Source organism: Osmerus eperlanus, chromosome 18 (assembly GCF_963692335.1).
Source record: "Osmerus eperlanus chromosome 18, fOsmEpe2.1, whole genome shotgun sequence".
NCBI classification, from domain to species: domain Eukaryota; kingdom Metazoa; phylum Chordata; class Actinopteri; order Osmeriformes; family Osmeridae; genus Osmerus; species Osmerus eperlanus.
The window spans coordinates 11,790,169-11,804,030 of NC_085035.1; the positions used below are offsets into that span (position 1 = coordinate 11,790,169).

Below are 13,862 nucleotides of genomic sequence, written 5' to 3' on the forward strand. Positions count from 1 at the left end.
AGGAGGGGAAGAAGGGAAGAGCGGAGGAGAGGAAGAGGGAGGAGGGGAAGAAGGGAAGTGGGGAGGAGAGGAGAGCAGAGGAGGGGAAGAGGAGAGAAGAACAGGGGAGGAGAGTGAAGAGGGGGAGGAGAGGAGAGCAGAGGAGGGGAAGAAGGGAAAAGAGGAGAGGGAGGAGGGGAAGAAGAGAGCAGAGGGAGGGGAAGAGGAGAGGAAGAAGGAGGATGGGAGGAGAGAAGAGGGAGGGGAAGAGGAGAGGAAGAGGGAGGAGGGGAGGAGAGAAGAGGGAGGGGAAGAGGAGAGGAAGAGGGAGGAGGGGAAGAGGGGAGGAGAGCAGAGGGAGGAGGGGAAGAGGGGAGGAGAGGGAGAAGGGGAAGAGGGGAGGAGAGGGAGGAGGGGAAGAGGAGAGAGACGGAGGAGGGGAAGAAGGGGAAGAGGAGAGGAGGGGAAGAGGGGAGGAGAGGAAGAAGGGGAAGAGGGGAGGAGAGGAAGAAGAGAGGAAAAGGAGAGGAGGGGATGAAGAGCAGAGGGAGGGGAACAGGGGAGGAGAGGGAGGAGGGGAAGAGGAGAGAAGAGGGAGGAGGGGGAGAGGGGAGGAGAGGGAGGGGAAGAGGAGAGAAGAGGGAGGAGGGGAGGAGAGGGAGGGGAAGAGGAGAGGAAGAGGAAGGAGGGGAAGAGGGGAGGAGAGAAGAGGGAGAGGAAGAGGCGAGCAGAGGGAGGGGAACAGGGGAGGAGAGGAAGAGGGAGGAGGGGAAGAGGGGAGGAGAGGAAGAGGGAGGAGGGGAAGAGGAGAGGAAGAGGGAGGAGGGGAAGAGGACAGGAAGAGGGAGGAGGGGAAGAGGAGAGGAGGGGAAGAGAGCAGAGGGAGGAGGGGAAGAGGAGAGAGAGGGAGGAGGGGAAGAAGGGAAGAAGGGAAGAGGGGAGGAGAGGAAGAGGGGAAGAGGAGAGCAGAGGGAGGGGAACAGGGGAGGAGAGGGAGGAGGGGAAGAGGAGAGAAGAGGAGGGGAAGAGGAGAGCAGAAGAGGGCAGGAGAGCAGAGGGAAGAAGGGAAGAGCAGATGAGGGGAAGAGGGGAGGAGAGCAGAGGGAGGAGAGCAGAGGGAAGAGTGGAAGAGGGGAGGAGAGCAGAGGGAGGAAGGGAAGAGAGGGAGGGAAAGAAGGGAAGAGGGGAGGAGAGAGAGGGAGGGGAAGAGGGAGGAGGGGAAGAGGAGAGGAAGAGGGAGGAGGGGAAGAGGGAGGAGGGGAAGAGGGGAAGAGGGAGGAGGGGAGAGGGAGAAGGGGAAGAGGGGAGGAGAGGAGAGGAAGAGGAGAGCAGAGGGAGGGGAACAGGGGAGGAGGGGAAGAGGAGAAGAAGGGGAAGCGGGGAGGAGGAGAGGAGAGCAGAGGAGGGGAAGAGGGGAGGAGAGGAAGAAGGGGAAGAGGGGAGGAGAGGAGGGGAAGAGGGGAGGAGAGCAGAGGGAAGAGGGGAAGAGGGGAGGAGGGGAAGAGGAGAGCAGAGGGAAGAGTGGAAGAGGGGAGGAGAGGAAGAGGAGAGAAGAGGGAGGAGGGGAAGAAGGGAAGAGGGGAGGAAGGGAGGAGGGGAAGAGGAGAGGAGGGGAAGAGGGGAGGAGAGCAGAGGGAGGAGGGGAAGAGAGGGAAGAGGGGAGGAGGGGAAGAGGGGAGGAGAGGGAGGGGAGGGGAACAGGGGAGGAGAGAGAGGAGGGGAAGAGGGAGGAGGGGAAGAGGAAGAGGGGAGGAGAGGGAGGAGGGGAGAAGGAAGGGGACATAGCACACACAGACGTACACACAGTATTGATGTGGGTAATTGTGTTAAATTACTGCTTCTAAAAGTGTGTGTTTACAGTGTGTGTGTGTGTGTCCATTTTTGACAGTGTCCAAGTCACTAATGGTATTGTCCCTTGTATGACCTTGTGTACTAGAACCAAGTAGCAGTCAATACTCACATCTCCTAGGGCCAGGTTTGATCCTGCACTCTCCACCATGATCCACACTGCAGGGATTAGCAGAGGAATGGTGACGTCAAGTAAGTGTGTGAGGGTTCAGGGCTCAGGGTTTAGGGGGGACATTGGGATTGGGCCTTAGTATCATCATTCTCTGCATAAAGGTGTCCAAAACTGAGTAAATATAATAATATTTGTAGTTAAAAACATTTGGCAAATATAACAATATGAGTCCAACGTAATGTTTATATTATATGAAGCTCAAAAACTATTTTGCGCTCAAATTGATTCCATTTTTTTTTCTTGTTGAGGTCCCTAGCTACATTCACTTCAAACCGACACTAGGACCTAGGTTTGAGCTGAGCTACATTTTACAACGTCTGGTTTTAGTGACATCTCTTTCTGGAGCTAAAAACCCAGAGTTTCCCTCATCTCAGGGTTTAAAAACTCAGTTTTCACTAAACCCGCTTTCTGGAAATACAATTATGATTGTGGCTACAATCATAGTTCAACCATATTGTAGATTGTAGAGTAAACATGCAGTTTTAATTGTATCATCAAGAAATGCAAGGCCTATTAACGTAATTAGATATATTCAGTGTTAAGCGACATTACATTAAGAGGTATATAAAAAACAAACATCTCCTTACTTGAGTTTCTCCAGTCTGCAGTGTGGATCCTCCAGTCCAGCAGAGAGCAGCTTCAATCCTTTTTCTCCTGGATGATTGTAGCTCAGGTCCAGTTCCCTAAGGTGGAAGGGGTTGGACCTCAGAGATGAGGCCAGAGAAGCACAGCCTTCCTCTGTGACCAGACAGCCTGACAGCCTGTAGAAAGAGGATCAATATTGTGACAGAATCCATCTGGGCCCCCAGAGTGAGTCAGCACAGAGGGGTTCATTTGGCAGGTACTGTCATACCTGCACCTCCCCTCATTAGACAGAGTGACCCACGTAATCCAATATCAGAAAAGTTGAAGATGTAACTCTTTATCCTGTATAATAATGATACTGTGTTCAGCATTCCATTTGTGTAGAGAGAGGCCAACCCCCCAGGTGAACTATATGCATGGTAAAGGCTTAGGTAAACAGGAAGATCCTTATCTTATATGAGCATTTCATTTAGTTAGCCTAAGCAGGGCCACTTTAAGACATATGCACACACGCACGCACGCGTGCAGGATCTATGCAAGGGAGCCAATGAAAGAAGAGCCATGTGACAGACAATTCTATATATTTGTACAACATGGTTTTTGTATTGGGAATGTTGGGATGATAATAGAGAATCGAGGATAAAGAACAAGCAAGTTTGCTTGTTCAATATTTCCACTATTTTAAACAGTTATCATATTCCAAAGGAAGAAACATTAGTGCATCTAAACCAGCCAAGATAAATTAGAGTAGGCTATAGGGAAAGGAATTGCACATTTGTGTGCCAGATAATATTTCCACAAAAATTCCCCCATTAAATACAATACATCATGACAGTTTGCATGATTTGAAATGGTCACTTATTATCACACTGACATTTAATTATCACAGCAAACAATTACTGCACTGAACTGCAAGTAAAGCAAAAATAACAAAACCTGTAATTATCACTCGAATCATTCACGTCTTCTATGCTAAACCTAGCAGTCACGTGAAAGTGAATGAGGTGAACGAATCCTTTCTGTTTCCTCTACTGAGCCAATGCAACAGTCCCGATGCGCTGCCACAAGAAGATGAACGAATCACTCACTGAGACGACTCGTTACTCCCCAGTCATTCTAAAGATCGTTCAAAATGAAGGAATCGTTCACAAACGACACATCACGACTGGCCTCTTGGTTGACGTGAACATACCACTTTACAATTAATAGACGTACACAAAAATAAAATAAAAATGGCCATTCCTCTGTATACGGAGGTAGTGACCAAATCAACTAATAAGTCTCCCTGTGTGAGTTCTTGTTTAAACTGTAGTTAAGCTGTAGTTCTCCTTTAGCTTTCCGGCAGAATAGACAGCATCTATCTTCCACTTTCCTAACTGTAGGAGCCATTTGTGTTTCTTATTGACATGTCATATTATTTTGGTTAGATAGAACTGTCAGAATATTTTGGACACTGGGTGGCAGTCATTGGAGGCACAGGGTTCTATATTTAGGGACACAGGTGACAGGAAGGGGCACAGGTAGAGGGAAGGGACACAGTTCTCACCAGACCAGAGAACAGACCACAGTGCACAGACCACCAATGACATTGGGAAACCTGGTATGTCAATCTACATTTTACAACTATGCATAATAAATAACAACTAAACGGCAAATAAGGACTGGAAAATCTGATACATTGTGTCAGCATAAGATCACTCCTAAACCAACTGTGTATAATGGCAACGATATAGACGTATTGGAAAACTAGAAACATTAAGCGAGAACTTGCCCTTTTATTGGAACTTGAGCTTCAAACTGAAAAAGGTTTTTTGTATTCCACAAAACCTGGCCGCTATCCCCAATCAAGGGACATTGTCGTCACCTGCGCTGGTATGATTGACGGAGATGGAAACTCTGAAGTTCAACGCGCAGGGAGAGTGTGTACTGGCAGCATCAAGCACGCTTTATTGAATGCTATAAAAGCCATATTGGGAAACGGCTAATATAATGGGGTTGTTCGACTGAATGCTAAAATCTTACAACAATATCGTCTGTTTGAAAGCCGTGCAGTCGGCATACAAACGTTCCTCCATTACGCCAATGAGGTCTTATGCATAATAAACAACTAAACGGCAAAGCCCTCTCCTGCTGCCTCTTCCTAGATATTTGTAACTACCTCCCGTTCCCCTTACCCTGCCTCAGTCAACTAAAATGTCATTTTACATATAAAACGGTGAAATATCAGCCTACCTGGCGAACTTGTTCCACTGAGTTGGATTCCAACTGAAGAATATCCCACCTCAGTCGCTCTTTATTAGCTAGCTACAAAATGTCCTGGTTTATACACCGCGAATATCCTGTGGTTATCCTGAGGTAAACTTCTTCTAAATTACAGTAAAAAAAACTCAAATACTTTTGTTCTGGACTGGAAAGTCATGTTTTGTTGACTTAAACTTTCAGATGTTAGCTACATTTTTCTTATCTTTGAATTTTCTGAGCAGATATACATCGCTGGTTCCGACGCCATTAGTTAACGTAGTTCTTTTTAGAAACACGGCTAACTGATCCAGAGATCACGTGACATAGCATGCCAAGAATGCTATTGGACAATATTATCATAGTGAAATAACAGCAAGTTCTTCTGAAAAATGAAAGGGGAATTAAATGGAAGTGAAATTAACCAAATGTATGCAAAAAAAACTTAGCTACCCAATAAATGTAGATATTTTAAAATAACAGAATGCTTATAAGTATTTATTTAATTCTGTTAGGTCATTAGATAACCATATTCTGCATTTGTATCGATTCCTTCACCCTCCAGGTACTGCCTGCACACTCTTGCCACATGAGGCCGGGAATTGTTGGAACCCAGGACCTACTGCACCAGCGTAGGGTCTGACCATGGGTTCAAGGATTTCATCCCGATACCTAATGGCAGTCAGACTGCCGTTCTCTAGCCTGTAGAGGCCTGTGCGTCCCTCCATGGATATGCCTCCCCAGACCATCACTGACCCACCACCAAACCGGTCATGCTGAATGATGTTGCAGGCAGTACAGTGTTCTCCTTGGCTTCTCCAGACCCTTTCACGTCTATCACAGGTGCTCAGGGTGAACCTGCTCTCATCTGTGAAAAGCACAGGGCGCCAGGGGCGGACATGCCAGTTCTGGTGTTCTATAGCAAATGCCAATCGAGCTCCACGGTGCTGGGCAGTGAGCACAGGGCACACTGTAGGACGTTGTGCCCTGAGGACACCCTCATGAAGTCTGTTTCTGATTGTTTGGGCAGAGACATTCACACTAGTGGCTTGCTGGAGGTCATTCTGTAGGGCTCGGGCAGTGCTCAACCTGTTCCTCCTTGCACAAAGCAGCAGTTATCGGCCCTGCTGATGGGTTGAGGACCTTCTACGGCCCTGTCCAGCTCTCCTAGAGTAACTGCCTGTCTCCTGGAATGTCCTCCATGTACTGGAGATTGTGCTGGGAGACACATCAAATCTCCTTGCAACGGCTCAGAGTTGGACAATATGTGCAACTTCTGTAGGGTTAAGAAATCGCCTCATGCTCCCACTCAAAGAAGAAACTTGGAATGGACTCCACATGCAAAACCAGTCCTGTTTAGGGGTCGGCTCATTGTTGCCCCTCTAGTGTACCTGTTGTTAATTACATCAACACCGATGCAGCGGAAAGTACCCCTCTGCTACTTAACTGACCAGATCATTATCAGAGAAATTAATTCATGCCATACCCTGATAAAAAACTGTTCCTTTAATTATTTTGAGCAGTGTAGTTTAAAATTGTTACATTCTTGTCTGCATTCTGTTCTCTTTTTGCTTTAATGCTATGTTACATGTAGCAAAACCAACCTCAAGGAATATAATGGCCAATATTATCTTTAGTGATCTGTGCAAATGACCAATACAAGTGTGTTCAACTTCCTAAAGAGCAGCGTTGCACCTGACACTTAAGGCCGAAATATACTTTCCGCTATGTACGTGTACACATGCTGAATGACTGCAGCACGTATCCTGCGTTCGTTTGGTGCGTACTTTGTGCACGTCTCCCTGGCCCTTAAATGTACGCATACGCAAGGTGCAATACCGTCAGAAATCGTGGGCCAGTATACTATCCCTGCATCTCAGATGGAATGCTACCATCAACCTACCCAGACGCTCCCATGTCACCCCGCTCTTCATCTCCCTCCACTGGCTACCCATCACGGCCCGCATCAGATTCAAGACCCTGGTACTGACCTTCCGAGCGGTGAACGGGACTGCACCTGCCTACATCCAGTCTCTCCTCCAGCCTTACACTCCTACCCGCCACCTACGGTCTTCTTCTGACAACCGTCTGGTGGCCCCACCTCTCAAGAGCACCCGCTCCCAACCCAAGCTCTTCTCCTGTCTGGGCTCCCAATGGGGGAATCACCTCCATCAGAGACACTGACTGTCTCCCCACCTTCAAGAAAAGGCTAAAGACGCACTTGTTCCGGGAGTACACCAGCACTTAAAGGTTTGTTGGATCAGATGTTAGCTTATTTCCTCCAGGAACACAATGACAATTATTGAGGGACTTGTTGGTCACTCCTGTTGGTTAGTTGAAACTGATTTAACTATTTGTACTTGCTGTGAATTATATTATTGTTGCTTGCTTTCCACCAGGTACACTCTAGCACTTTAGAGGATCATGTTGATTAATTGTACATGCTCTTAGGTTTCTTCCCTTTGGCACTTATTTGCTTTTTCACAGTGTATGCTTCATGTTTTGTCTACCCGCAATGTATGGGGCTATCTCGTTGTTTATGATCATTGACCTATGCACTTTTTGTAAAGCTCTCTCTTGGAAGTCCCTTTGGATAAAAGTGTCTGCTGAAAGAATAAATGTAAATGTACCATCCTCTGAAGTAAAAATAGCCAGTTACATAGTAGTATTATACACCAAGCACACTTCTTGCTATTCCTAATCCAAAACCTTTCATGCAGTGGAAGAGGTGCCAACCACAGGGACTGACGTGGAAATTGACACCATGCTGTTGAAACGATGAAGATGGGTATGATTATGGATTTATCTGATTGAAAATGAAACCTTTTTCACCCCTTTTAGTATTATTTTATATTACTGTAAACCATATGTTAAGCTGTTGACTTATTATAGTTGAGCATAGTATTATTATCACTAAACGATAGAAGATATTGAGCCTGAGTGTGAGATCTGGGTGACAGAGGCTGAGGAGTGAGGGAGAAGGCCACCTGGAAGCAGGCATCGTCCTTCGCAGGCTGAGGCCTGAGATACAAGTCAAGATCCGCTGTTTTTGACCCCACGCCTAGAATCTTATCTGTGGCCGCCTGTACAAGGTCAGCACTGGCCCTAAGTAGGGAGGATTTACAACGAGCCTGATTGTGTAAGCAGCGTGAGCAGCCTCATCGTAATTGTGGGTTACAGAACCTGTTTTAAGAGAAACACTTATTATTGTCACCCAGCAAGGTCAAAGGCACCAAAGCTAAGGTGCGAGTGAAATCTGAAACCCCCAGAACAGGTGACCAATTGTGTTATGCGTAAGATCGAAGACCATCTGTAACTATCAATAGTAAAATAGCACATGAAAAAAGGTGAGCAGTATGTAATTGGATGCCTGGGGGGTAAAGATCAGTTGGGTTCCGTAACCTGCTCACATTTATTGGGATTTTTGTCATCTTGAAGACCAATAAAGCCATTGCATCAAACTTTGCCAAGTTCCAGTGCCGTTTTTTGAACTTTGAAGATTGATTGAAAACTTTGAACATTTTCAAACAACAGCACAAAAGCTGCCAGATGCATAACTCCCTGTCCAGGTAAATGTGAGCAGGCCATAAGGAAAATAAATGGGTCACAGCACAGAAATGCAACCCTAACATTCGTAAAATGTAAAAAAGAATTAACATCACACACACCACAAAGTCACACGTCCACAATGGGAAAGTGAAACTGGGTTGGAATGTTCTGAGACCAGTTAACCAGTTAGGTCAAGAAAGGGGATGAAGGATTTAGAGGTATGTCTGTTTGACTGAAGACTGACCACTGTGGGACAGTAAACCCTGGAGGATGGGTGTATCATATTATATGGCCTGCTTTCTAAGATTGTTGATACAATGGAGATTAGTTTGACCAGGGGGTCATCTGGAGACATGAAGTCTGGGTGATTTTTGGGTCATTTTTATGTTTTATGACACCCTGACTTGTTGCAGGAGAATCCTCATCACCTGGGGGAAGGAGCTCTGGGACATCAGGTTCTGAGGCTGTTGTTTCAGCTGTCACTGAATTGTGTTTGACGGACGTGTCCTGATTGTTGTATAGAAATGACCAGATGTTAGGTACTATATAAAACTGTATATAAACTATATAGGAATGTGTTCCGGTGCACCTGCAGTATGGCCACACTGACGAGAGCTACGCTATTATTACCTAACATTTTGTTTGTCTTGTTAGTGTTTGTAAGTTGTTTTGTCGATTTTTCCATTTGCATTCAGTACGACCAGCAAACACTTCTGGATATTAGGTTTTCACTTAGCAAGGATTATTTTACAAACTTTAATTCCACTTTCTGGAGTTGGAGCTCGGAATGCAGCGGGCTCTTTGTTGTTCCGCTGCTCTGTTTACCTGCGAGACGGAGGAAGAAGAAACAAGGCCGACGTGCTGGAGTCCTCGTCCGAACTCGGAAACGGAGCTTCTAACCTGCTTTTCCAACCATCCTACTCGCTAACGTTCAGGTTAACTTTCTATGGGCCACGGATGTAGCGGTACTAGCATCTCACTGCTCTCCTGTCCTTGAGCTATTAACTGTAAAATCAGACCCTTCTATCTACCTCGGGAGTTCACTGCGGTGGTCATGAGTGCAGTCTACACCCCCCCAGGCAGAAAAGGCTGCTGCTTTGGATGAACTGTATGAGATTATCAATGGTCTGGAGAATGTGCACCATGAGGCAGCCTCATTATATACTAATATATTGCATCTGCTGCATGATTGTGTAACTCACACTATGTAGTAAATTATATTTTTATTAACTTTTTAGAAAGACCAGGGACTGGGGTTGCAAGTTATCCTATTGGCTAGAAACCTTTTACGCAGCACATCTACAACATATTGTTATTGATGTATGTAATAATGTGCGCTGCATTTTCCCTGACAAATAAACAAATAAATAAAATAAAAATCAGAAGCCCTGGGTTGATGCCGTGGTCCAGGCCAACCTGAGAGGCCCGGTCTGTCGCCTTTAACTCTGGGGACCCTGATCAGTACAAGAAGGCCAGATACGACCTTCTGAAGGCGATCAAAGCAGTGAAAAGGGCTTACAGGACCAAGGTGGAGTCCAGCTACCATGGCTCTGACCCCAGGCGCATGTGGAGTGGACTGTGGAGCTATTACAGACTACAAAGGGAGAGGCTACAGTGAGACCCAGTCCCCTGTCCTACTGCCAGACGAGCTGAGTACCTTCTACGCTCACTTTGAGAGGGACAGTGACCCCCCTGCAGTGGAGTTACCTGAGGGCCTAGCCAGTGGTGTGCCTACAATAACTGTAGCTGAGGCATTGCTCCAAAAAGCTCAACCCTCGCAAGGCACCTGGCCCAGACAACATATCAGGTGCTGCGCTGACCAGCTAGCAGGGGTCTTCAGTGACATCTTCCACCTTTCCCTCAGCCTGTCTGTACTCCCCACCTGCTTCAAGAGGACCACCATCGTCCCTGTGCCCAAGAACACCAAGGTCACCTGCATGAACGACTATCGCCCGATAGCACTGACCTCTGTCATCATGAAGTGCTTCGAGCGTGCCTCCCACCCTGGACCTTATGCAGTTTGTATACCGGTCCAACAGGTCTACAGACAATGCCATCGCCCTGACTATGCACACCGCTCTCACCTGGACAAAGGGAATACATATGTGAGGATGCTGTTCATTGTCTACAGCTCAGCATTCAACACCATCATCCCCTCCAGACTGGTCTCCAAGCTTCTGGACCTGGGACTAGGGATGCACCGAATCCAGATTTTTTGGGTTCAACCAAATACCGAATCCTACCCCCATCCTCAGTCCATTAATGCAGTAAACACATGACGTAGGCTAAACAACGTCCACAGCAGTGTATTTTTCATTTTATTTTATTTTAACTGTAAAAAAAAAGAATAGGCAACATTATGCCAGGAAGACAAGTGGGAAAGACTATTTTGACAAATACCATATGCCTATCTCAAGATCCAATCAATATCCAAAATATTTGCCTTTTAGATTTCTTGAATTTCTTTCGGATGTTTCATATGCAAATGTTTTAACAGCGGAGATGTTGTGTATTGTTTAGGGTCCTTGCCACCACAAGACAAATAGGCATTGCAAATTGAACATATAGCTCGACTTGAATCGCCTTCTTTTGACTGAAAGTACTGCCAAACAACACTTTCTGCTCGCGAGTTCCATTTTCACGTTCTCTCAGCCTACAGCATGGAACAGTCCACCTACGTAAACACTTTCCCGTAATCAACGGCGGCGTCATTACGTTGACCAGTGTAGCACGTGTAGTGCAAGCGTAGGGTTCGGTGGAAAACAATTCTAAGGTTCCGCCGAAACCGAATCCTGGATTCGGTGCATCTCTACCTGGGACTACCTCATCCACACTGATCACCAACACAGGCACCCCCCAGGGCTGTGTGCTCAGGCCTCTCCTGTTCTCTGTGGTGGGATATTGATTATGGGAGAGCAAGGTAAAGCAAGGAGGGGTAAGAAAACTGTGCAGTTAATGAACTGGATTTAGCCAGAGCAGGAGGAAATATGAAATGGAGAGTGGTTTGGCAAACTTAAGATGAGAAGAGAATGTGTCCAGAGTAGAATAGGCTGTTGTTGCACAACAATGAGTGGGAGAACAGTGAACAGCTGGTGGAGTTAACTGATCTTTGATCTTACTCTTAAGGGACTGAAGTCACCAATAGTAATGGGTTCTGCTGATCTAAGCCAGAATTAAGAGTGATAAAGGAGATGGAAAGTTTGGTTGAGGTAAGTTGCTGAGGGGTTGTTGAAAGTAAGATAAGGAGGCCAGAACATCGGAGGGTGGGGGTCAGGAGAAATGGGCTTTTTCAGTAGTAGAGGAGTTCATCAACAACTTTATCAGCCAGATAAGGCGTTCATAGAACCTTCTAGAAGGTTCTGGGACTTGTGTAATATTAACCAGGGCGGGGCGGAATTATTCTCATCTAGGCTATAAAATGAGAGTGTTGGGGCATTGAGATTGTCTTTTTGCCTTTGTATGAACGAGTAGCTGACTTGCTGAATAAACCGTCGAGCTGCCTTGAGCTGTTGAAAGATATCTTGTCTCAGAATTCTTCATTTTTACTTCTACCGAAGACTTGTTTTTCTTCATCTTCTCCTTGTTCACTCACAACTGTGCGGCAACGCACAGTTCCAACCTCCTTGTTAAGTTTGCTGACGACACAACCACTGTGGGCCTCATCTCTAACAGTGACAAGTCAGCCTACAGAGAGGAGGTTGATACCCTGACATCATGGTGTCAGGGCAATAACCTCTCTCTCAATGTCAGCATGACCAAGGAGATGATTGTGGACTATAGGAGGCGGCAGGAGGAGGAGCATGCACCCCTTCACATCAACGGATCCAGAGTGGAAAAGGTCAGCTGCTTCAGGTTCCTAGGGGTGAACATCAGCAATGATCAAGAGGCGATCAAAGCTGCCCAGAAACGCCTCCTCTTCTTGCAGAGACTGAAGATGTTTGGCATGGACTCAGTCATCCTCACTAACTTCTACAGATGCACCATAGAGAGCATACTGACTGGTTGCATCACAGTGAGGTATGGGAGCTGCACAGACAGGGACACCTACCACACACGATGCCTCAGGAAAGCTGGCAGGATTCTAAGAGACTGTTACCACCCATCCTTCAGTCTCTTTACCCTGTTGCCTTCTGGCAGGCGCTACCGAAGCATTCGGTCTCGCACACGCAGACTGGACAACAGTTTCTATCCAAGGGCCATCAGGCTTCTGAATGGACATTGATATGGACATTTCTCATTAGCCACTTTACATTGATACATTTCTCACTAGTCACTTTACACACATTTTCAGCTACTGGTTGCACAATCAGCAATATTGCACTATTGCTCTAACTATACCCCACTTGTCTTAGGTTAGTATAGATCATTATGTGTTTTAGAGGTTTAGTATATTGTATTGTATATTGTATACTATTTTGTACATTTAGGACTTTTTTGTTGTTGTTTTTTTTTAGCTTATCATAGATGTAATCTATGTTCTAAGTACTTATATGTTTGTTATGCCAGATTGCTTTGCGTTGTCTTGTCCCAAGAATTTCAGTGCACAATCTGACCTTGTGTTGTTCTGTTTACCTGACAATAAAAGACTTGAACATGTGTTTTGTGTTTGTCATCACTCTGAAAGATTTTGTATTAATCCGGCATCTTGACTATTCAAGCACAGTGTCTTCAAAACTTCCTCGACACTTCCTTGAGGGTTTAGGTTGGTTTAGGTGCAGTTCTATGGGCGTGTGTGAAGCCCTCTGCAACATTGCTTGTAGAAAGGGCTATAAAAATAACATTTGATTTGAACACAATGACACGGTAGTCAGTAACCAATGTGAAATATTAGAAGCTGATTTCACTGAGCTGGATGACTTTTGAACCTATTGGATGCAGTATGTAATACATTCTTAGTATATTGTACTACTATTTAACTGGATATACAATTTCTGACATACTATAGGATGGTAGGATCCAGATTGAGATAGAGGGAACTCAAACAACCAAGACAGACCAAGATCTGACTAATCAAACCGTCTTGGTGTTTAAGAGGAAAGTAATCAGACTGATATTCTGTCATTCAGTCAAGCTCAGTCCCATCGCGGATTCTGTAAGTGTAGTCGAAAGACAAACTGCTGCAACCTATTTCTTGGTATTTGCTTGGCGAAGTTGCTAGCAAATTTTCATCATACATTTCATACAATTATAGCTACACCACATGCCTTGTTTCAGTTTAACCTAATTCCCACATTTTCTTCGAGTTTAATATTGTTTTGTTGATCGTTCCTTCATTCATTCATTCATATACAGTAGGCTATAGTGTCGTAGGGGTGAACTAGCCAGTGAACTAGAAAATTAATGTAAAATATATATGATTTAGGCCGAAAATGAGCTTCCCCTATTTGAAAGACCATTAGCCGTCTGCGCTTATTCAAACTCATGTCGTTGTGCTTATTGAGAACTTTGATCGCTATTTTCCAACAGAGAGGTATGCCATTCTGAATGATAA

The 13,862-nt window shown here is 45.6% G+C and overlaps 1 protein-coding gene across 5 annotated transcripts in view; it reads right to left on the reverse strand.

Moving 5' to 3' along the window:
* Nucleotides 1-13,862, reverse strand: part of LOC134038949 (NACHT, LRR and PYD domains-containing protein 12-like) — a 495,359-nt gene that overhangs the window by 1,665 nt on the left and 479,832 nt on the right. For all 5 annotated transcript variants that reach the window (XM_062484636.1, XM_062484632.1, XM_062484633.1 and 2 more), the window contains 2 exons: nucleotides 2,587-2,760; nucleotides 1,940-1,986 (listed from right to left, as the gene is read on the reverse strand). In XM_062484636.1, coding sequence (XP_062340620.1) covers nucleotides 1,940-1,986; nucleotides 2,587-2,760 — 221 coding nt within the window. The remainder of the gene's footprint in view (nucleotides 1-1,939; nucleotides 1,987-2,586; nucleotides 2,761-13,862) is intronic.